The following is a 24,108-nucleotide window of genomic DNA, read 5'->3' as shown; positions in this document are numbered from 1 at the left end:
TTCAGGGCAACAATTGGTGGATTCCCTGCCCTCCTTTTCCCTTCTGCCCTCAAGTCATCCACTGGCAAGAAATGCAACCACCAGTCACTCTCTTAAATTTGGAACGGAGTTTGGGAGGCTCCTCTGAGATTGGCCAATCAGATTTTGTTTGTTTTTTGTTGCAAGACCACTGATAATTTTGGTACTGATAATTGTATTGGGGGGGGGAGAGAGAAAACACAACCATAGCCTGCCTGAAATGTCCTATGTGTAACAGGTGAAAAAACAATACTTTGTTAGAACAATCAGTTTGTTATTGGGCCTAGTGTAATTTTAGTTTTGGCTTAGTATATTATGTGAACTTTATGATACCAAGATCAAATAAACATCTAGGAGAGTCAGTCACCTCTGGGAGAGCAGTAACTTTCTTTAATCAGATTTGGATTACAAAAGCTTCCTGGAGTACTACAATAAACAAGGTTGTCTTATTTATAGCTGCAGCTAAAAAGAATAGTTGCACTATCATTGTAAACTTAGCTTTTAAGGGTAACATAACTTGTTACTTCATAGTATGTATTTTTATTTACAGAACTTACCTGGGGGAATTATGGGATTTATTTTTAACTATAGCTAACATGAGCAGAGTCATTAATAGCACAGGAACAAAACTGCTATCCAATAGAGTATCCTTCAACATCTGTGCCCACATGCCAGAGACAAGAACTGTTAAATGGATCTCACACAGTTCCCAAATTTCATGTACTAACAAAAAGTGGACAGCTTAAGAATCCATTCTGTTCTATCAGACCTAGGTCTTCTAACATCAAGCTGGGTGTCCTAGCATTCCTTTGCATTAAAGCTGTGTGGCTCTTCAGAGCTGAGGGTCATAGCTTATCCATCATTGCCAACAAATCACATCCCTTGCTGCTTGTCTCACTTTGCTGTTCCGACATCTCAAATTCCCCCATGATGTGATCCAGCTTCTCATTCCATTGCTGGTCCTGTTTCAATAAATGTTGCAAGCAAGTATTTATGTAAGAATAGATGTGTGGAGCAAAATACAATATTATTATTTATTATTATTTATTAATTTAATTTGTATACCGCCCTTCTCCCTAGGGACTCAGGGCGGTGAACAGGGCAATACATAAAAATTAGATACAAAAGTTAAAATTATTAAAACATGATTAAACAATGCCCATAAATTAATACAAATTTAGAATTAAAATCATTTATCATTTATTGAGCCTTGGTGGAGCAGTGGGCTAATGCCTCCTTAAGTAACACCAGCTGCCTGCAATTAGTGCAGGTTCGCATCCCACCAGGCTCAAGGTTGACTCAGCCTTCCATCCTCCCGAGGTAGGTAAAATGAGGACCCAGATTGTTGGGGGCAATTAAGCTGACTTTGTAATAATGCCGCTGGGGGGGGTGAAAGCCCTAATAAGCAGGCATATACATAGAATGAAGGCTACTGCTAAGCTTGTAAGCCGCCCTGAGTCTTCGGAGAAGGGCGGGATATAAATGGAATTAAAATAAAATAAAATAAAATAAATTTATAAAAATCCCACCCCGTCCCATCAGGCCAGGCCAGCTTGTTTAAAGAGATGGGTTTTAAGATCGCGCCGGAAGGAGCGGAGATCGGGCGCCATCCGGAGCTCAACCGGAAGATGGTTCCATAAATCCGGTGCACCCACAGAGAACGCTCTCCCCCTGGGGGCCACCAGTCGGCATTCTTTGACCGGTGGCACCCTGAGGAGGCCCTCTCTGTGGGAGCGTACTGGGCGGAGGGAAGTTGACGCCGGCAGCAGGTGCTCCCCAAGGTATTCTGGACCCATGCCATGAAGGGCTTTGTAGGTCATTACCAACACCTTGAACCTCACCCGGAAGACAACTGGTAACCAATGCAGCTCGCGGAGCAGAGGTGTGACATGGGAGTATCGGGAGACTCCCAGTACAACTCTCGTGGCTGCATTCTGTACCAGTTGGAGCCTCCGAGTGGTCTTCAAGGGTAGCCCCATGTAGAGAGCGTTGCAGTAATCAAGACGAGAGGTCACGAGCGCATGAGTGACTGTGCGTAAGGCATCCTGGTCTAGATAGGGCCGCAACTGGCGCACCAGGCGAACCTGGGCGAAGGCCCCCCTAGTCACAGCTACGATATGGTCTTCTAAGGAGAGTTGTGAATCTAGGAGGACTCCCAAGTTGCGAGCCCTATCTACAGGAGATAATGACTCACCCCCCATAATGAGGGGTGGGATATCCTGAATATCCCGAGATGCCGGTACGCACAGCCACTCAGTCTTGTCAGGGTTGAGTCGAAGCCTGTTCCTCCCCATCCAGACCCGGACCGCCTCCAGGCACCGGGACATCACGTTGAGGGCATCACTGGGGTGGTTTGGGGTCGAAATGAAAAGTTGGGTATCATCAGCGTACTGATGATACCCAACTCCAAAACCACGAATGATCTCACCCAGCGGTTTCATGTAGATGTTGAACAGGAGAGGCGAGAGGACCGACCCCTGAGGAACTCCACAAGCGAGAGGCCTCGCGGTCGACCTCTGCCCCCCTGCCAACACCAACTGCGAGCGTCCCAGGAGATAGGAGGAGAACCACTGAAGAACCGTGCCTCCCACTCCCAATCCCCTGAGACGCCGCAGCAGGATACCATGGTCGATGGTATCGAAAGCCGCTGAGAGGTCTAATAGGACTAGAACAGAGGAATATCCCCTGTCCCGAGCCCTCCAGAGATCATTCACCAGCGCGACCAATGCCGTCTCCGTGCTGTACCTGGGCCTGAAACCCGATTGGTACGGGTCTAGATAATCCGCTTCATCCAGGACCAGAGGGAGCTGATGCGCCACCACACTCTCAACAACCTTCGCAAGAAAGCGAAGGTTGGAGACCGGACGGAAGTTATTCAAAACAGCCGGGTCCAAGGCAGGCTTCTTGAGGAGAGGTCTCACCACCGCCTCTTTCAAGGCGGCGGGAAAACTACCCTCACTCAGAGAGGCAGATATAACCGCCTGGAACCAGCCTCGTGTTCCCTCCCGGGCTGCATAAACCAGCCAGGAAGGGCACGGGTCCAATAAACATGTGGTGGAGCTCAGCCTCCCCATGATCCTGTCCACTTCCTCCGGAGTTACAGGATCGAACTCCTCCCAGATGACATCGACAAGATCACTCGTGTCCTGATCGTCCGATACTGCCCAGTCGGAGTCCAAACCGGTCCGAATCCGAGCAATTTTGTCCGACAGATGTTGACTAAATTCCTCGGCACGCCCCTGCAAGGGATCCTCACTGACCTCCTGGTTGAGGAGGGAGCGGGTCACCCTAAACAGGGCGGCCGGGCGATTATCTGCGGACGCGATGAGGGCAGCGAAATAGTTAGATCTCGTTACCCTCATCGCAGCGAGATAAGACCTAATATGGGTTCTTAGTTGCAATCGGTCGGATTCAGATCGGGTGGACCTCCAGACGCTCTCTAGGCCCCGTCTCCGACGCTTCATCTCCCGGAGCTCCGCGGAAAACCATGGAGCCCATTGGGATCTGCGCCGGGTCAGGGGCCGCAAGGGTACAACTCGGTCAAGTGCCTCCGTGGCCGTCCTTTCCCAGGCCTCCACTAAGGCATCCGCCGAGCTGTGAGCTGGGGAGGCAGGTGGGGCCCCCAGCGCTGCCTGAAACCTCTCAGGGTCCATTAAGCGCCTGGGGCGGAACCATCTAGTTGGCTCAACAACCCCACGGTGGGGGGTGGCAAAACGGAAGACCAGCCGCAGGAGATGATGATCGGTCCATGACAGGGGCATAACAATTGGGGAGCCCCCACCAAGATCATCTAACCACCGACCAGATAAGAAAACCAAGTCAAGGGTGTGGCCTCCCTCATGGGTTGGTCCATGAATTACCTGCGTCAGGTCCATGGCCGTCATGGAAGCCATGAACTCCCGAGCTAACTCAGATACTCCTCCCAGGGATGGTAGATTGAAGTCTCCCAAAACCATTAGTTTAGGAAACTCAATCACCAGCCCTGAGAGGATATCGAGAAGCTCAGGCAGGGCTGCTGCTACGCGACTAGGCGAAAGGTACGCGAGCAGCAAGCCCAACTGCACCCTAGGACCAAACCTCAATAAGAGAAATTCACACCCGACTATCTGAGGAACGGTGGCCTCCTGCGGACATAAGGTCTCCCTCATAACTACAGCCACTCCCCCACCCCTACCCTGAGTCCGAGGCCGGTGTAGCACCCGGAAGCCTGGTGGGCAGAGATCCACCAGGGGGATACCACCCTCTGGGCCCAACCAGGTTTCCGTAATGCAAGCCAGGTCCGCTTGCTCACCCTCGACTAAATCCCGGACGAGGGGAGCCTTATTAGCAACGGACCTGGCATTTAGGTACACCAGTCAGAGCTCAGGTGGCTGCACATTCCCGCTCCCAGAGCCTTGGGTCGAAGGCAGAGGGTCGGAGCGCCTCACCGCTTGGAGATAGCGGAGAGGCCCTCCCGGAGGTCGATACAGCCCTCTGATCTTACACCTGCAGCCATTCCCTATCGTCGTGGGAATTGGCATTCCCACGACCCGCTCCAGAGCTCCAGAGATGACCGACCCCGGCTCCCTCTCAACGCGATCTCTACTAGGCCTGGTCTGAACAGCAGTTGGCAGAGTGCCCCCTCTCTCCAACCAACCACAACCCTCCCCCCTCCCTAACCCTACAAAAAATTTAGCTAAAAAAGTAATCAGGGGCCTCTTGTTAAATTTATATCTTAGGCCCCTGTTTCTGCCCGGCCATCTCTCAGGGTCCCAACAGTCGGACCCGTCATCAAGAGGTAAATTAAAAGGTAAGGCGGGTTGCTCCCAGGATGGGGGGGCACCTCTGAGAGCGAGTAAAACCGTGCTGGAGTATCTCAAAACCATGGTAAAATTGGGTAATACAGCAAAAAACAGACCCAGATCGAATAAATAAAAAGGGGAGGATCTTAAAAATGGAAGGGGAATATCCAGACTGCAAACCCAGCTCTTCTGCCACTAGAGCAGGGTAACCCCGGGACAATCCCCGTTCTCTCACAACGGTCAGAACCGGGGAGCAGCCTGAGATATACAGCCGGGGAGAGAGATACCGCCTAGAGCTCTCACCTCTAGGACGGAAAAGATGGAGCTCTTAACTCTTAACTCTATATGAAACTTACATATACAAATTCAAGTTGGTCCAGTTAAAAGAAACCTGTGTTACTCATTTTTTGAACAAACAATAAGATGCAGCAACAAATATCTACCTGGCCTGCTTGGATGTTGATAACTTGACAAGATAACTCCTCTGGATGAGTCAGGGAAGCGTGTCTTAAGAGAGCAAATAAAAACCTCACATAAATACAATTAATTAATTAATTGAAAGTTTGAAAGGTTTTTTTATCACTAACTCACTTCTGGAGTATGACCTCTGATATTTCAAAGGCCAAGGGCAACTCTGGATATATGTAAGACCCACCACCATTGCTACTACCATTGAAAGCCAAGTATCATACTCTTCCTCCTCATCAGTGGTGAAAAGATTCAGACGAAAACCAGCCTCCTTGACTAGGGGCTTCTTGATCTCCAAGCCACCCATCAGCCTGGCTAATAAATTCAGCTCTTCTTTAGCAAGAGGGTTGGGAGCAGTGTTCTCCTGCATTGACAACAACATTTCTAAGAGCCATGGAAAGAAACATGTAAGTTACACAATGTGCCAATGACTGATTTCCCAGTTTCTCCTATCTGGAAATCAGTATACCACTCCTCCCACCTTGCTTTCATTTAATAATTAGCCCTGGAGTAAAGCAGAATCCATCTTAAAAGTAGTTGCAATGGATATAGTTGGATCACAACAGAAGGAAAGAAAAATGAAATCAAATTTAAAAAGAAGTTCTGGAAAATACTCTCAGAACAAATAGCTTCTAGACAAGAAAGTCTATTCCAGTGTAGTAATCAAGGGATTTAGGATATTAATACTGAAACAAGCAAATGAACAAAATGAAATAGGAAGCAAAAATAACCTTGCTCTGTGTTTCTCAGGGTAAATCAAAGATACTGACCTTAGCATGAGATGCCAAGTTTTTGGCCCCCGATACATCTGTCTCTACAGGCCGACTGATGCTGTATCTAGAGATTAATTGAATTTATGTACATAAGAGGCACATAGGAAACTTGTTGAAAGCCTCAAACTGAAACTGCAGACCATGACTTACATGTTTGTTCCCAGTCTAATGACTCTGTCTCCATGAAGGTCAAATGAACCTTCCCGATATGGAAGAACATAATTTCCTCCACTGCTGAACTCGATCCTCTGAATTTCATCTCCTTTACTGTTAAAAAGTCTGTAACATTGTAAAGTATAAATACTGTTTCCTTTTTTCTTATACAATAGTTGGGAGAGTTTGGGGACTGAGTAATTCATCCATAAACCCAACCTTGTAAACACTGTTATACCCCAAAAGATAACCTGCACTACAAAGCTGGGGGTCCATATCCATTTGGACTGGTGTTCAATACCTGATCCAGTTGGATAGTTAAGGAAAAAGGCCAGTCAAAGGATTCACCTGATGAGTCCAGGGATCTCTGTTCCCCAAGGAACAAAACTTGAGGTTGGCAGCACAAAATGGCCATTAGAATTCTGCACTTTATCTTTTAAAAGAATGGAAACCTATGAAGAAATACCAAGACTGCTCAATAAAACTGCTTCACTTGGAAATCACTTATGCTAAACATTTTATTTTTACCATTATCACCCCATGGAAGTAATATGTAACATGCCTACCCTGATATGTATGTCCTGGAAAAAGATGAGCAGCGTTTGTCGGATGAGCTGAAGTTCCCCAGCAGACAGCAAGATGTAGGTCTAGGGTAAAGAATCAGAAGCAACAACATCTGATGAGTTCTTAGTTCTTCTTGCTCATTTTAGAACTAGGTGGACCAAGTATTTCATATGGCCTCATATCTGTCAGCAGATCAAACTGAAAATCTAGATGCAGATGCATCATGTATGTAATTTAGAATTTTAGAATTTTCATAATATTTTTAATATTTAAGATATACTTTTAATATTATATAACTCTGGCAAGCATATATGTAAATGATGAGATGGTCCTATTTGATGTTTCACTGATGGTGTATCACTGAACCATCACTGGTCATTCTATGCCATGGCTGTTTATACAGTATATTTAACTACAGTATGGTTAACTAAAATATAGTAATTTATTTAATTTTCCCAGATTTTTGGATGGGCATGAGAGACTAAAACATAAACTAACTGGGTATGCATAATGTGCAAGGTTAAAATTATAGATGGCTACTTAGGAATGTAGTGTGTCACAAATACAGATCATCTGCAATTCACTTGTTTCTTCCAACTTTATTCCCAGAAGGCTAAACCTACTGTTGACAAAGCTATAATTCTTTCTATAATTTAGTTTGCTTTTATTCTTTTATGCTATTTCTGTACAGAAGATAGAATGTACGGCATTCATACATCAATGAACTTGCGAAAGATAACATCAATTTGGTTCAGAATTTTGGGCGATTCATAGACAAAATCCTTAATAGCATCTAGGTGGTTGAAAGTGATGAGCAGAAGGTCCTTGGGTCGAGGGCAGAGGAGAACTTGGTACTTGAAAGCCATAGTCATTAGATCATAAAGCTACAGAATAAGCAAGAGATACCAGTTAATCACAGAGGCTGAGTCAGGGCACCAGCATTTATAAAGTTACTTATATTTTGTTAGAATATGATTACTGATTTAACATCTCATTTTAATACAGCTAGCAGGATTTTACTTGAAGAATACCAATAATCCTGGCTAGCTTTCAGTGCAATGTTTATTAAAATGCTCTTTGCATTCATGCCCAGAATCTAGCAATAATATATTGCACATTATTTAGTTAAATGCATATGGTGAATGGTTAGAATTAAAAATATTAAAATATACAGGTAGTCCTCGACTTACAACAGTTCATTTAGTGACTGTTCAAAATTATAACACTGAAAATGTGACTTATGACCATTTTTCACATGACCTTTGCAGCATTCCCATGATCACATGATCAAAATTCAGATGCTTGGCAACTGGAATGTATTTATTTATGACAGTTGCTGTGTCCCAGGGTCCTGTGATTGATCACCTTGAGTCCTTCTGACAAGTAAAGTCAACGGGGAAGCCAGATTCAACAGAAACAACAGAAAGTGAAATTAATTGAAAGCCCTCAGTTGATAAAGCAAATGATATGAAATAAAAATATCTCAGCAGGAAACTTACCAACATTATCACATCTGCATTCAGATATGTACCTCAACTTAGATCTTGCATTTGTATGCATACTTTATATAATATAAAGTAAATAAGTAAGTAAATAAATAAATCAGTCTAACATTAATACCTGGGAAGATCCTGGAAAAGATAATCAAAAAACAGATCTGCGAACAAGTAGAAGCAAACAAAGTTATAACCAGTAGCCAGCATGGGGTTGTCAAAAACAGATCATGCCAAACCAATCTTCTTTGATAAAGTGACTAAATTAGTAGACCAGCGAAATGCTGTGGACATAGTATACTTAGATTTCAGTAAGGCATTTGACAATATATTGCTTAGTAAGCTAGAAAAAGGTGGGATATACATCATTACCACCAGATGGATTTGTAGCTGGCTGACAAACTGTAGTCCTCAATGGTATTAATCCACAAGGCGAGAAGTAAGCAGTGGGGTACCACAAGGCTCTGTCTTAGGCCTAGTACTCTTCAATATCTTCATCAATGACTTAGATGAGGGAATAGAAGGGGAACTCATCAAATTTGGGTGTTGGAATAGCCAACACCCCAGAAGACAAGCTCAGGATCCAAAAAGATCTTGACAAACCTGAACAATGGGGCATATCCAACAAAATGAGTTTTAATGTGGAGAAAAGCAAAGTTTTACATTTAGGCGGGAAAAACCAAAGGTTTAAGTACAGATTAGGCTAGACCTGGCTCAAAAACAGCAACTGTGAGAGGGACCTTGGAGTCCTAGCAGATGATCACTTGACTATGAGCCAGCAATGTGCAGCAGCTGCCAAAAAAGCTAATACAATCCTGGGTTGTATAAACAGAGGCATAGAATCAAGATCACATGAAGTATTAGAATCACTTTATAAAACCCTAATAAGACCACACCTGGAATACTGCAACCAATTTTGGTCACCATACTGTAAAAAAGATGTTGAGACCTTGGAAAAAGTTCAGAGAAGAGCAACTAAAATTATCAAAGAAGAACGGCTGCAGGACTTGGGTTTGGCTAGTCTAAAGAAAAGAAGAAATAGGGGAGACATGATAGCAGTATTCCAGTATTTCAGGGGCTCCCACAAAGAAGAGGGCATCAAACTATTCTCCAAAGCACCTGAAAGCAAGACAAGAAACAATGGCTGGAAACTGATCAAAGAGAGAAGCAACCTGGAATTAAGGAGAGACTTCCTAACCAGTGGAACAGCTTGCCATCAGAAATCATGGGTGCTCCATCACAGGAGGTTTTTAAGAAGAGACTAGACAGTCACTTGTCTGAAATGGTTCTCCTGCTCAAGCAGGGAGCTGGACTAGAAGACCAGCTCTATTCTATTTAAAGTATTCACTTGAAAAAAGTTTCTTGAAAAAGATAAAAGTAGTTCGTTGAAGATACACATGTAAACACATTAATTAAATATTCAGTGTTTTCCTTTAGCAAGTAACATCTTGGTAACTATTTTGTTCAATAACACTATTGAACAAAAGTGATATGAACAGAAATCAGCCAAATGAGGATTGAACATATGAATGAGTGAAGCTGAATCTGAGTGTTCAGACTGCCATTTTGGAAGGTTGATGAGGACAAGCTATGGTATGGACAAGATTGGGGGGAGAGGGTGTGTTTCAAGGGCTAAGGCACTGGTTGATTAAGAAAGCAGAAAAAGACAGGTAGAGGTGCAGAGTGACATTTCATAAGACTACATGATACCATATTTTTGTCCTTAACTGTGAAGTCAGTAGGCATTGATGAGATGCACTGAAAATCAGTATTTCATATCATTTCTTCACTTTCATGTGCACCTATGTTTCAACTTGTGTGAATGTAACAATGGCTTTTCTTGATAAAAACAGGGTTATACAGATTCATAAAACATCTAGAGAAAAAGAAAGGTTTGACCTCACCTTATCCATACTGGGGGCATTCAGTCTCATGATGGAGGCATGAACCAACCGCTCAAAAACTGTCCTTAGGGCTTTCCTGGAATAGAGTTCCTGTGGCTTAAATAGCTCATCCATAAAATTTTTATTGAATATGCCCCCAATGATGTCATTCATCACTGAAAAGATAAAATAATCATAGTTGTTAGAAATCAATTGTTTTAGTTTCCCAGGAAGAAGCAGGCATTTTGCAATTGAGAAGAAAATGTGCTGCTGAAGCTGCTTTTTCACTTAAACTTCTTTGCCCCCAGATAATTCCTGTGCAAAGAGATATGCAGAAGATATTTCCTGAGTGCTAAATGGGGATTTCACTAGTCTGATAGCAATACAGAAATTGGAAAACATTTTCTTGTATTTGGAAAGGTGATGCTTGAAACTGCTTCACTGCTGTTCCTACACCAAATAATTCTATCTTCCAACAAGATAGAAAAGAAATGTTTGCAAAATCCAAGAGGAATATTTTTCAACTTCAGCAGTTACAATTTGCAGCATTAGTTTTTGTACTTCCAAGCTGCTTCAGTTCTTCTTCTTGCAATCATGACAAAAACATGTTTAAATATAATGACATTTATTGTGAAAAATAATCAAATCTCAGTTTTAAGATTCTGCAATTAATTGGGCTAATTTTCTCAGTCTTTAACCATTAAAAGGTAAAGGTAAAGGTTCCCCCGCACATGTGTGCTAGTCGTTTCCGACTCTAGGGGCCGGTGCTCATCTCCGTTTCAAAGCCGAAGAGCCAGCGCTTGTCCGAGGACGTCTCCGTGGTCATGTGGCCGGCATGACTAGACGCCAAAGAGGCACGGAACGCTGTTACCTTCCCACCATAGTGGTCCCTATTTTTCTACTTGCATTTTTACGTGCTTTCGAACTGCTAGGTTGGCAGAAGCTGGGACGAGTAACAGGCGCTCACTCTGCTACGCGGCACTCGGGATTCGACCCACCAAACTGCCGACCTTCTGATCGACAAGCTCAGCGTCCTAACCCACTAAGCCACCATTAGAGGACCCTTTTTCTTATGAGGATCACATTTTAGGCATAATAGGTTAATTATCAATATTTAGGTGCTTTAACTGCCAAGAGAAATCTTTAGTATTACTTAAACATTAAATGCTTATTAAATTTATATCCTACCCATTTCACAGTTTAAAGCAATTCTGGATGGAGATGCTTTTCCCTGTACCATAAGATCCATGATATGGATCTACTGGCTTTGAAGAATTCTCTACTCCATGAATTAATTACAAGATGTTAATAACCTTGAACACTGAAGTGACTCAGACGTTCTGTGACTGTATATGGGAGGATCAGATACCAAACAGGTTGGAAATTATCCAATTATCAGTACTGTATCATCAGACCTGAGATCAGATTAAAATTAACTACAAAAGAGTTGGCTGTCCTTGAGGGTGATGAAGACACTGTAATTTAAGTATTATCCAATATTGCCATTTTTCCTTTCCATGGTGGAGGCAGACAAAAATGGAATTTCCTCAGTTCTCCACACAAATGTCAGAATCAATTGTGACACCACAACACACTCAATTAGGCCTGTTACAAATGTATTGGCTGCATTTGCACAGCTTACTTTAAAACTGAGGTGCAGGTTTGGGACATATACTGTAACTGAGCTCACGATTCAGTAAATTGTGCCAAACCAGTAAATGGGTTAAGGGAATTGTATGAACATTCCCCACAATGCCTTTTCTACCTGCCATTTTTATTTTTTCCTTAGAGTCATTCATCCCAGCATCCAATAGATAGTGTTAATCACAATATCTCCAGAGATAGATATGCAGCACAATTCCCTCTGGACAAACTCTGAAACATAAAATATCTGTACTGTTTCTGAAAAGAAAGTCTTGCATATGTGCTATTCAGACTGCAAGTCAGAAAACCTCTTAGCTATTCAGGACCAGTCCAGTGGAAGAGCCTTTTGCATTGTACTACCCTACAAGCCATATTCAGAGGGTAAGTGGTAGGTGCTTAATGCCTCATTTTTAACTGGGGATTCCTGAATTGCTTTATGATCTGCTGCACTTGGGATGCCCTGAGACTGAACGCACCAACAAAATGATTAAAGGAAGGAATGCTATGCAGCCACTGTATTGTACATTTATCATTCAGAGCTGAGTTCTTTTTAGAAACCTACTGCTCAAATCTATGCAAGTTAAGCAGTTTTTTCCCCTAAATAAATGATTATCCCTTGCTTACCTACAAGACTATGGTACAACATAGGTAAGTGGATCAAAGGTAACACACTGGGGTAATAACTGTGGCTGTCACTAGTGCCCACTACGAATTGCAGTGATGCCAAATTCCACCATTATGTATATGTGTTCCAAACATCTGATGCCCTACCTAAGAGGCAGCCAGGCATTTGTATAATGGCACACATATTCTGTCATTTACTCCCCACAGACACTCATAGTTGCAGTCTGCTTTGCAATACACCAACAAAAATTGGTGAATACACCAACAAAAATTTTATGACAGTATGAACAAATGTGGTAAAGTCATACTGAATGATATTGAAAAGATCTTGACACAATAAACAATTTTACAGCAGAAACAACTGAGGGGAAACAAACTGGACCAAATCTGTTTGCATTCTGCATATGAACAATTACGGTAGACATTATTTATGCAACTCAGAGTGTTTCACAGAATTCTAGAGTTGGGAGGTACCCTTGAGGCCATGAGGTTTACATAGGGCTACATTTGAAAACAATGTGGAGGCTACAACTGGTACATAATGCAGTGATTGCATTATGCCCGTATGCCAGACTTGCTACTGCACAGACTCATAGAATGAAAGGAATTGAAAGGAAGTTTGGAGATCATCTAGTCCAACTCTCTCGCTCCCACAAGAGACCATAACATCAACATTCCTGAGCCACCGAAAACAGTGCTGATCAGCTGTTCGGCGGCTCGGAAGCCCCAACCTCGGGAGAAGAGGAGGGGGTGAGCGTCCAGGTAGGGGTAGAGCTCTCTGGGGCTGCCAGAACTTATAGTTTTGGCGGCAGAAGGATTGAGCCCCCCCGAAGCCTGGGCATGCTCCGGACTGCGAGGCCCCTCTGCTCCGGGTTTTTTGGAGCAGAACAGGGCGTTCGCAACCATCCCTGCTAGCAAGGAAGAGCTTTTGAGAACGAGGACGCAGGCAGAGCGATGCAGGAGATTTTGGTGAAGATGATGCTTTGATCTTTAACTCAATGGACTTTGCTGAATCTGCATGTGAAAGTGCGTAGTTAACAATAGAGGGTGAAAATGGCGGCTATATCTTCTAAAGTTCCTGCCCTGAGGCAGCAGTCTTTGGTGAAAACTTCATTGTCCTCTGCATCTGAATCTGTATCAGCTTTTACAGTGAAAGATTTGCAGAATCTGTTACAAGAGACTATGGAAAAGCAAATGCAGCAATTTGTTGAGATAATGGAGAAAAAGTTGGAGGAGAAGTTTACAGAGAAATTAAAAGAAATGAGAGCAGACATCACATCTGCAATAGGGGGCATGGTTAAAAGTATTGAGATTTTGGATGACAGAGTGGAAGATCTTGCTCAAAATGATACTAGATTGGAAGCCAAAATGACAGAAACTGAAAATGTAATAGAGAAAATGGATTATGATTTGATTTCGAGACAGTATTCTCAGATGGAGTTTGCTTTAAGAATCAGAGGCCTAATAGAAAATCCTAAGGAAAATTTGGAGAAAATGGTTTCTGAGGCTTTGGAAGGGGTGTTGAAGCGACCAGCAGATGAAATAATGCAAGATATAGATAAAATCTTCTGTGTTAATTCGTGGATCGCAAGACAAAGGAAACTACCTAGAGATGTGGTGGTTTATTTTACAAAGAGAATGATTAGAAATGAAGTTATCCAGGCCTCCTACAACATTGATTTTGTAATTGCTGAGCAAAAAGTTTTGATTTTAAAAGAGATCCCTGCAAAGATTTTAAGGAAAAGGAAGGAATTTGCTTTTTTGACATAAGAATTGAGACGACGTGACATTAAGTTTAGATGGCAAATACCAGTGGGTATGGTGGTGACCTATGAAGGTACAAGGTACTGTTTTACCACGGAGATTCAGGCACGTGATTTCTACAGTAATGTTTTAAAAGCAGTCCCCATACCATCTTTGGAATCTACAAAGAAAAAAGGTGAGAGAGAGTCTCAACGTTCCAGAGAGAACCTGCAAGTTGCTGAAGGGTTAACGCAGGCAGATGTGAAAGATACAGGAGTGGGTCAAATTTCATTATCACTGGAGAAGGCCAGAAATTGGAAGAGGCGTGTTACTTCTGGATGAATGAACCAAGCCTGAAGATTTAGTCACATAACTGTAAGAGACAATAATGTAATAAGGATTATGGGAACTGGAATTGCTAGAAGGACTAAATATTTGGGGATATATTTTTTACCCTTATAAAATAATTATGTAATATTTCATGTTGCTTTAGTTCTAAGATGATTATGAAAAGTTAATTGGGAAGATTTGTAGTAGTGTTTATTGATATTCTGTAGGTTATGATTTGTTATTTGGATGAAAAATTTTAAGCTTTTAGTTGGATAGAAGAATAGTCTTATAAAATTGATATAAATTGTTTTTTTGTGATTGAAGTTAATTTGTAATATTTTTATAGGTAATATTGGAATAGGTAATAGAATATAAGAATATAAGAATGATGTGATTATATAAAAATTTCTTAAGTTTGGAAAGTAATCTATGGTATTTTAAGTTGTATAACACATTAGGATAATGTGAATTTAAAGCTTAGCTGGAATGAGGAATAGTTTTAGACAATTGATATAAATTGGTTTATTTGAGATTGTTTTTATTGGGTATCAGATTGGAAGGTATTATTTTGTATTTGAATAATCATTGATATGATATATATACGTATGTTTGGAATTTACCTATATGAGTTAAAGTTTGATAGTTTGAATAGTTTAGGATTGTTTGCGTAAGTTAGATCATGATTGTTTGTATTTTTATACCCTGTGTTTTGGTATTAGATTGGAAAGTATTATTTTGTATTTGTATAATTATTGATATGATATATATATATATATATATATATATATATATATATATATATATATATATATATATATATGTTTGGAGTTTTCTTATATGAGTTAAAGTTCGGTAGTTTAAATAGTTTAGGATTGTTTGCGTAAGTTAGATTATGATTGTTTGTATTTTTATACCCTGTATTTTGCTCTGGGAAGCGGGGGGGAGGGGAAAGGGAGGGAGGGGTTGGGGAGGGTTGGGGAGGGGGAATTGGGTGGGGTTTTTTTCTTTGTTTTTGGTTTATTAAAGATAAAATGTATTGTAAAACTTTTTAATAAAAAAAAACATTCCTGACATATGGCCATTCAGTCTGTATAAACACCTTTAGCAAAGAGAGCCTACCATTCTCTAAGGCAGTGTTTCTTAAACATTTATATATATAAACATATATTACATATATTTATTGACATTACTGTATTAAAAATGTAAATTGATGCATTCCCTGTCACTACCGCTTCTCATCTTCATTTGATAGGATATTAATACTGTATTATTTTTCAACATAGGCTGACAAATAAATTTGATTTTGTGGACCCAAGAAAGGACCATACTTTAAGAAATACTGCTGATGGGAATGTTGTTCCATTGTTGAACAGCTTTTACCATTACATTTCCCCCCCAATATCTATTCCAAATTGATTTCCTTGATATTTAAACTTGTTTCTTGTACTGTTTCCTGAAATAACTGAATAATTCTTCCCTGCCTTCTACATGATAGCCTTTCAGATACCTGAAGACATATCCCAAATCTCCAAACATTCCTTGTTAAGATTCCTTGCAAACCTCTTACTATCTTGATTGTGCCCCATGAACAAACTCCAGTTTATCAATGTGCTTCCTAAGACACAATACACAGGGATGGATGCAATATTTTAGGTGCAGTCTGGCCAATGCAAAACAGACAATGAATTTTATTAATCTTAAGAACCTGTAATTCTGTTGATGCAGCCTATGATTATTTTTGCTTCTGACATCTTGTGATCTATCAAAGGACCTAGTATTTACTGCTGTTCAATATGGAGCTCTCATTCTATACACAGTTTTCAATTTTACTGCCCACAGTATTTATCTCTGTTCAAATTTATCTTGCTGATCTGGGTCTTTCTCCAAATTGTCACAATCCTCCTAAATTCTGATATTATTCTCTAAGGCAATGTTTCTCAAGCTAGGCGACTTGAAGGTGAGTGGACTTCAATTCCCAGAATCGCTCAGCCAGCAATACTTGAAGGTCCACTCACCTTCAAGTTGCCTAGGTTGAGAAATACAGGTTCTGCTCTAAGAGGTTTACTAGTTCCTCATCTGTTCTACTTCTTCATCATTGAACAGCCTGATGTAGACTTACTTAAAATGCACTGAAGCATACCTATTGGGCAGGATAACATTTTTTTTCTAGTTATTCCAAGCACAACTCAAAGTGCTGGTTATTATTTATTATTTAGTACAGTTACAAGCTACATCAAATATCACTTTTTGCCACATTATTCTGATTCTCATATTGGGTCATCTACAGGGGGCCTGTTCAAGGTTTCATTATCTTGGGAGTAAGGGGTTATTAGACAAGAAGACAGCCTTTCTTTGCGACAATTCCCATGCTTAGGTATTTATTTTCAGTACTGACATTGTACAAGACAGTGAAAATAATTTTAAGCTTCCCTTTGAAGCTTGACGGTGATACTGTTTCTCTTTTAATATATTTTGTTTTGGAAGGAATAAAATGTGATGAGCATGGTTATGATGATACAGACTCTAAAATTTGGCAATATCAGATATTTGAAAGGATTAATGGCCAACCTTATTATAATGAAAGTGTAAAATGAGGGGATGATTAGATTTGCTTCAGTATCGTTGCATATTGGTTTAAAATCCATAAATTTGTTCATATGGTGTAAGAAAAGTAATGTTTAAAGATATGAACGTGATTCTGAATTATTATTTTTTTATCTTTATTTTAATTCCATTTATATCCCGCCCTTCTCCGAAGACTCAGGCCGGCTATTTATGTACCAAAAATGCAGAATCTATCAATTTTTTGAAAACTGTGGAACTACAGAATAAAGCATATCAAAAATATTACTCTTTGATAATGGAAAGACAATGCCATTATCGATAAGATTTTAGATTCACTGTTTATGAATTGTTTCCATTTCAATGTAATGGAAGGGCTGATCTGTGTGGACAATATTTAATGCTGTGTTTAAAATGGGTTTTCTTTTCTCTGTATTTTCTATATATGTTTTCTATATATTTTATTTCTAAACATTAAAGCAAATAAATAGAGCAAAACAAGCAGATCTTGGAATTCCAATTATCATCTTATTTCTATCAGTGAGAAGTCAAATTAGAACAGGGAATTAAACTGGCTAAAAAGATTTGATTAAATTTATTGTTGTTGTTAGTTGCGAAGTCGTTTTCTACCCATTGTGACCCCATGGACAACGTTCCTCCAGGCCTTCCTGTCCTCTACCATCTTCTGGAGTCCATTTAAGCTCACGCCAACTGCTTCAGTGACTCTATCTGGCCACCTCATTCTGTCGTCCCTTTCTTCCCTTGCCCTCCATCTTTCCCAGCATTAGGCTCTTCTCCAGTGAGTCTTTCCTTCTCATTAGGTGGCCAAAGTATTTGAGTTTCAACTTCAGGATCTGGCCTTCTAAACAGCAGTCAGGGTTGATCTCCTCTAGGACTGACCGATTTGATTGCCTTGCAGTCCAAGGGACTTGCAGGAGTCTTCTCCAGCACCATAGTTCAAAGGCCTCAATTCTTTGGCGCTCAGCCTTTCTTATGGTCCAACTTTCACTGCCATACATTGCAACTGGGAAGACCATAGCCTTGACTATACGCACTTTTGTTGGCAGGGTGATGTCACTGCTTTTTAGTGTGCTGTCTAGATTTGCCATGGCTTTCCTCCCCAGGAGCAAGCGTCTTTTAATTTCTTGGCTACAGTCCCCATCTGCGATGATCTTGGAGCCCAGGAAAATAAAATCTATCACTACCTTCATTTCTTCCCCATCTATTTGCCAGGAATTGCGAGCGCCAGATGTCATGTTCTTGGTTTTCTTAATGTTAAGTTTCAAGCCAACTTTTGCACTCTCCTTCTTCACCTGCAACAAGAGGCTCTTTAGTTCTTCCTTCACTTTTTGCCATTAGAGTGGTATCATCTGCATATCTTAGGTTGTTGATATTTCTTCCGGCAATCTTAATTCCAACTTTTGATTCATCTAGCCCTGCCTTTCTCATAATGTGCTCTGCATATAAGTTAAACAGGCAAGGCGACAGTATATAGCCTTGGTGGACTCCTTTCCCAATTTTGAACCAATCAGTGGTTCCGTGTCCAGTTCTCACCATTGCTTCTTGACCCTCATATAGATTTCTCAAGAGACAAATAACATGGTCTGATACTCCCATCTCTTTAAGAACTTGCCACAGTTTGTTGTGATCCACACAATCAAAGGCTTTAGCATAGTCAATGAAGCAGAAGTAGATGTTTTTCTAGAACTCCCTAGCTTTCTCCATGATCCAGCGTATGTTGGAAATTTGATCTCTAGTTGCTCTACCTCTTCGAAATCCTGCCTGTACTTCTGGTAGTTCTCGATCCACATACAGCTGGAGTCTAGTTTGTAGGATTTTAAGCATAACTTTTTTCTCAATTTGCTGGCAAATTGAGTGTAGCACTTTTACTGCATCGTCTTTTAAGATTTTGAATAGCTCAGCTGGAATACTGTCACCCCCACTAGCTTTGTTGTTGCTCAGTTTTTCTAAGGCCCACTTCACTTCACATTCTAGGATGTCTGGCTCGAGGTCACTGACCACCTCATCGTGGTTATCAGGGACGTTATGCATAACTACGAAAGTGGCTACTTTTCATAATAGGTTGCAAAAGCAATAGGAAGAAAAAGAAGGCATCTTCAATCTGGAGGCTAGCATAAAGTGCAACTCCTACTCTTTGCAACATAGCAAAAATCTGGAGATGATGCCAGTTAGTCAAACGTGGCTGGAAAGACCAGTAGAGGAGAAAGATCAGCTGAGATTTGTGAGGCTAAGTTCAAATCCTCATGCAGCCGTGGAACTTATTGGGGCACATTTTTTCCAGGATAAATTTGGATGTGATAATATGCATTCATGCCCTTGGCTTCTTCCCTTGCTGGAACCATAATTAGTGTTAAGAAATAATTTTCAAAGGGACAGGAGCCATCTACTGTGGGAACACAAAATCTTGTAGGATGTCAATAACTGAAGTACAGAATACCTGGATAATCTGCATTATCAGACATGAATAGATTAAAAAATGAAGCCAGAAACAACATAATTAGCATTTTACAATAGGTCAATGTCTTGTCTAGGGACAATATTTAACCTGTCAATTGATCTACACCTTACCTCAAGGTTGAATTTGTTGCGGAACAATTAACAGTCCGACCAGAGGAGGATGGACCGTGGTTCATTTGCATGGTCAATATCAAAGAAAAGAAATCCAAGGCATATTCTATAGTAAAACTTTTAATGAGAAAACAAAAGACCTAAAACTGACTGCATTCTCTCATCAGGCAGAAGAGCAAAGTAAAAGAAACTGTGGGAAACTTTTTCTAGGCCTGCACACAAAACTGTTTAAAACCAAAACATAGCTGGACATAGCTGGAGTCACTATGGTTACATGATAAGATAATAACACAGGTGCAGAGCAGAAAAAGATGTACAATTAGAAATGAACGAAGCTGGCAAAACTAAAAAAACGTGCAGTGACATTCCCCTTCTTTTGTCAGTGAAGCAGAAAATCAGATAAGGCACATCTTCTTGCGCAGATACTCGTGTTGGGCTGTAGGAAGTGGTTTGTTCAGCATATCAGCAATTTGGTCATGTGTATGCACATACTGCAATTTGACAAAACCTTGTTTAACTGCTTGTCTTATGTTTTGGTAACCTGAACACCTAAATACGTCTTAATATGTCCTAAAGACCTCAATGTGAAAAACTGTTGTAAAGCTAAAGCAAAACATTCACTCATCTGCTTATTTGGACCAATATAAACAATATCATCAACATAAACAAGAATTATCTCATACCTATTATCAGATCTTTTTGTAAACACGCATTCATCTGTTTCGGACTTAATAAAGCCCATTGAATTTAGTTTGTCAGAAAGACATAAGTACCACATTAAACCAGACTGTTTCAGACCATAAAGACAGAATTAACAAATTGGCCTGTTCAACAATGATTCAAATAATTTTTCTATTTATTTGATTTCTATAGCTGCCCATCTCAACAAATTTTTGAACCCAATTTTTTTTATGGATTTGGCTTAAAACAGACCATACACTTCCACAGCTTGAACATAACAATTTTCTGTGATTCAAAGTAATTGAAGAAATTTTCTGGCAGCATTCTTCAACATACTGCCTATATATAGTTTGGAATCTCAGTGCAGGTCTAAAAATGTTACAGTACCTCGTCTCCTGTCCACATCAGTCCATTCATCTACACGAAGCATAAAACAGAAAAAATGGCGGGTCAAGTACCAAGAACACATTGAAAACAACGCGGAAAAGAGAAAAGAATTGAAGAGGGATGTACTCTGCCACTTAATAAGATCTTGCACAGCAGAAGACAGCTATTGAGGATATTTAAAGGTAGTATGAAATGGAAGTGTATACAGTTGCAAGAAAAAGTATGTGAACCCTTTGGGATTACGTGGAGTTTTGCATGAATAAAATGCACTCTAAACGTCATGTAAGTCACAATAGAAAAACACAGTCTGCTTAAAATAATACTACACAAACATTAGCTGTTGTCATGTTTTAATTGAACATAACATGTAAACATTCACAGTGCAGGGTGGAAAAAGTATGTGAACCTTTGGACTTAATAACTGGTTGACCCTCCTTTGGCAGCAATAACCTCAACCAAATGTTTCCTGTAGTTGCAGATCAGACCTGCACAACGATCTGGAGTAATTTTGGACCACTCCTCTTCACAAAACTGTTTCAGTGTAGCAATATTCTTGGGATGTCTGGTGTGAATCGCTCTCTTAAGGTCATGCCACAGCATTTCAATCAGGTTGAGGTCAGGACTCTGACTGGGCCACTCCAGAAGGCGTATTCTGTTCTGTTGAAGCCATTGTTTTGTTGAATTACTTGTATGCTTTGGTTCATTGTCCTGTTGCATCACCCATCCTCTGCGGAGCTTCAGTTGGCGGACAGATAGTCGTACGTTTTCCTGCAAAATGTCCTGATAAAACTCTGGAATTCATTTTCCCATCAATGACAACAATCTGTTCAGGCCCTGAGGCAGCAAAGCAGCCCCAAACCATGATGCTCCCTCCGCCATGTTTTACAGTGGGGATGAGGTTTTGATGTTGGTGTGCTGTGCCTTTTTTTCTCCACACAGTGTTGTGTGTTTTTCCCAAACAACTCAATTTTGGTTTCATCTGTCCACAGTATATTTTGCCAGTAGTGCTGTGGAACATCCAGGTGCTCTTTTGCAAACTTCAAACGTGCTACAATATTTTTTTGGACAGCAATGGCTTCCTCCATGGTGTCCTCCCATGTACTCCATTCTTGTTTAATGTTTTCCTTATTGTAGATGTGTCAACAAAAATGATAGCATGTGCCAGAGATTTCTGTAGGTCTTTAGCTGACACTCTAGGATTCTTCTTTACCTCATTAAGCATTATGCGCTGTGCACTTGCAGTCATTTTTACAGGACGACCACGCCTAGGGAGAGTAGCAACAGTGCTAAACTTTCTCCATTTGTAGACAGTCTGTCTTACCGTGGACACATGAACATCAAGGCTTTTGGAGATACTTTTGTAGCCCTTTCCAGCTTCATGCAAGTCAACAATTCTTGATCGTAGGTCTTCTGAGACCTCTTTTCTGCAAGGCATGGTTCACATCAGACAGTGCTTCTTGAGACCAGTAAATGCAAGACAGGTGTGTGTTTTTAAAGGGCAGGACAGCTGTCAGAAACACATCCAATATCATCACACTGATTGGAGTCACGGTTGGCTCACTCCTGGCTCCAATTAGCTCTTGGAGAAGTCATTAGGCTAGGGGTTCACATACTTTTTCCACCCTGCACTGTGAATGTTTACATGTTATGTTCAATTAAAACATGACAACAGCTAATGTTTGTGTAGTATTATTTTAAGCAGACTGTGTTTTTCTATTGTTGTGACTTATATGACGTTTAGAGCGCATTTTATGGCCAATTCATGCAAAACTCCACGTAATCCCAAAGGGTTCACATACTTTTTCTTGCAACTGTAACTTTTCAAGCCCATTTCATACTCTGGAGAAGAACTATATTTTCCCACCATTAAAAATGCTTGAAAATGAAGGAACAGTTCAGCAGCAGCTCAACTTTTATGGTGTCCTACTACAAACGTAAAAAATTATTCACAGGGAACCAAGCTATGCTGAGACATCTTCAGATCCACATGGCTGGGCTATCATTTTAGAACGATTCCATGTTTCTCAACAATAAAAATCTGCAGAACCAGTTTGATTTCACCTGAAGAGCTAGAAAAATGAAGCACAACCTGGCCAAATAACCAAAAATTACTACTTTGTTATTTTTCAGTCTCTCCATTTCCCATAGAGTAAACTATTTTGTTCTAAGAATGCCTAGAGAGGTAAAGAAACAACAGTTTGTCCAGCAGTAAAAGCTAAACTAAGATCTGATATTTTTGGATCCAGAGGTCCTGAATCTGTGTATGTGTGTGTGAAGGTATTCCTTCTAGACACATTCATTCGCATTTGAGCTGATTTTGGTGTTTTGTTTCTCTATTTCACTTCCACATCCCAGTGGTCCATTTCTGATACACAGAGTAATACCTCTTAAAAGTGAACTCCAGATGTCTGAGACCAAGCGGCCGTTCTCCAAAAGCCCAGGAAGCAAGAGCATCCTCAGCCCCTGGAGGGGAGTCTCTGAAGTACCAGGGAGGGCAGAGAGCCGCCTGCTCAAGGGAATCGGTGCCTCCTCCATAGGAGAGCAGGCATGCCCTGGGGGAAGAGGAGCTTGCGAGGAACAAACAAGTCTCTCGGTCTCCCCAGGAGGGGATTCTCCCTGCTTTCCCCCTCTGCTGCGATTCCAACCGGGTCCAGGAACAAAGATCGACTACAGCGCTCTCTAATAGGTCTCATCGTCAGGAACAATTGTGGTTTATGTCCACTTTCACTGCACTTTATTATTGCAAACAAATCATGATTGGATGAACCCCAGCAAAAGCTTTAGACTGGGGTCGAGCGGGGGCAGGGGAAACAGAAGGCCCAGCCCTCCTCCCGAGGCGCCGCGGCTGGGCGGACCAGGGGCTCCCCGCGGGGGGGGCATGGGTCCTGCACTTCCGGGGCCCTTCCGGGGGGCCTCGACTCCCCCTCCCGGCGGCCCCCTGACCTTGGCGCGCCTTGTCTCCCGGGATGCTCTGCGCGCGCAGTCGCTGGTCCACGATGTAGAGCATCTCCCCGCCCAGGTTGAGGACGAGCAGCGGCAGCGTCCGCAGCGACATTGCGGGCAGGTCGAAAGAAGCCGTCCAGGCGTCCTAAGGCGGCGAGAGGGGCGTCGCGTCGTCGCCAAGGCAACCGCGAGGGAAGCAGCTTCCGGTCGAGGGAGGGCCCCGCCGCGGCACCGAGACGGCGTATTAGGATTTCCAGAGGCGCGTTCTCGCGGGCGCGTGCTCTTTCCTACTGGCCGGGCGGGCCTGAGAGAAAATGAGGGAGTCGGGAGGGGAGGAGTTCCCGAAGGCCAATCGGCTAAGAAGGGGGAGGAGCCCCCACCCCATCCCCAACTGCCGTGCGGAAAGATGGTCCTTGCCGTTCGCGCCCCTTGAGCTGCGGAACGCTTTGCCGGCAGGCTCCACCGAAGGGCA

At 41.7% G+C, this 24,108-nt stretch overlaps 1 protein-coding gene across 2 annotated transcripts; it reads right to left on the bottom strand.

Annotated features, from left to right (window-relative positions):
• Window positions 1-392: 392 nt before the first annotated feature.
• On the bottom strand, window positions 393-23,937 carry OSCP1 (organic solute carrier partner 1). Of its 2 annotated transcripts, none has more exons than XR_014493266.1 (10): window positions 23,637-23,937; window positions 10,155-10,309; window positions 7,474-7,641; window positions 6,760-6,840; window positions 6,542-6,645; window positions 6,191-6,319; window positions 6,038-6,104; window positions 5,391-5,631; window positions 5,243-5,306; window positions 393-980 (listed from the first exon to the last, which is right to left on the bottom strand). XR_014493266.1 is itself a non-coding variant. In XM_083369149.1 (10 exons), exons 1-10 carry the CDS (start codon window positions 23,746-23,748, stop codon window positions 864-866), a joined length of 1,137 nt encoding a protein of 378 aa, XP_083225275.1. In that variant the 5' UTR covers window positions 23,749-23,937; the 3' UTR covers window positions 393-863. The 2 variants fall into 2 exon arrangements, 1 of the variants encoding a protein (XP_083225275.1); XM_083369149.1 differs by having other exon boundaries at window positions 5,492-5,631.
• Between the last annotated feature and the right edge of the window lie 171 nt (window positions 23,938-24,108).

Source organism: Vipera ursinii, assembly GCF_947247035.1.
Source record: "Vipera ursinii genome assembly, chromosome: 9".
NCBI classification, from domain to species: Eukaryota; Metazoa; Chordata; class Lepidosauria; order Squamata; family Viperidae; genus Vipera; species Vipera ursinii.
This window is presented reverse-complemented; position numbering and strand designations above follow the sequence as displayed.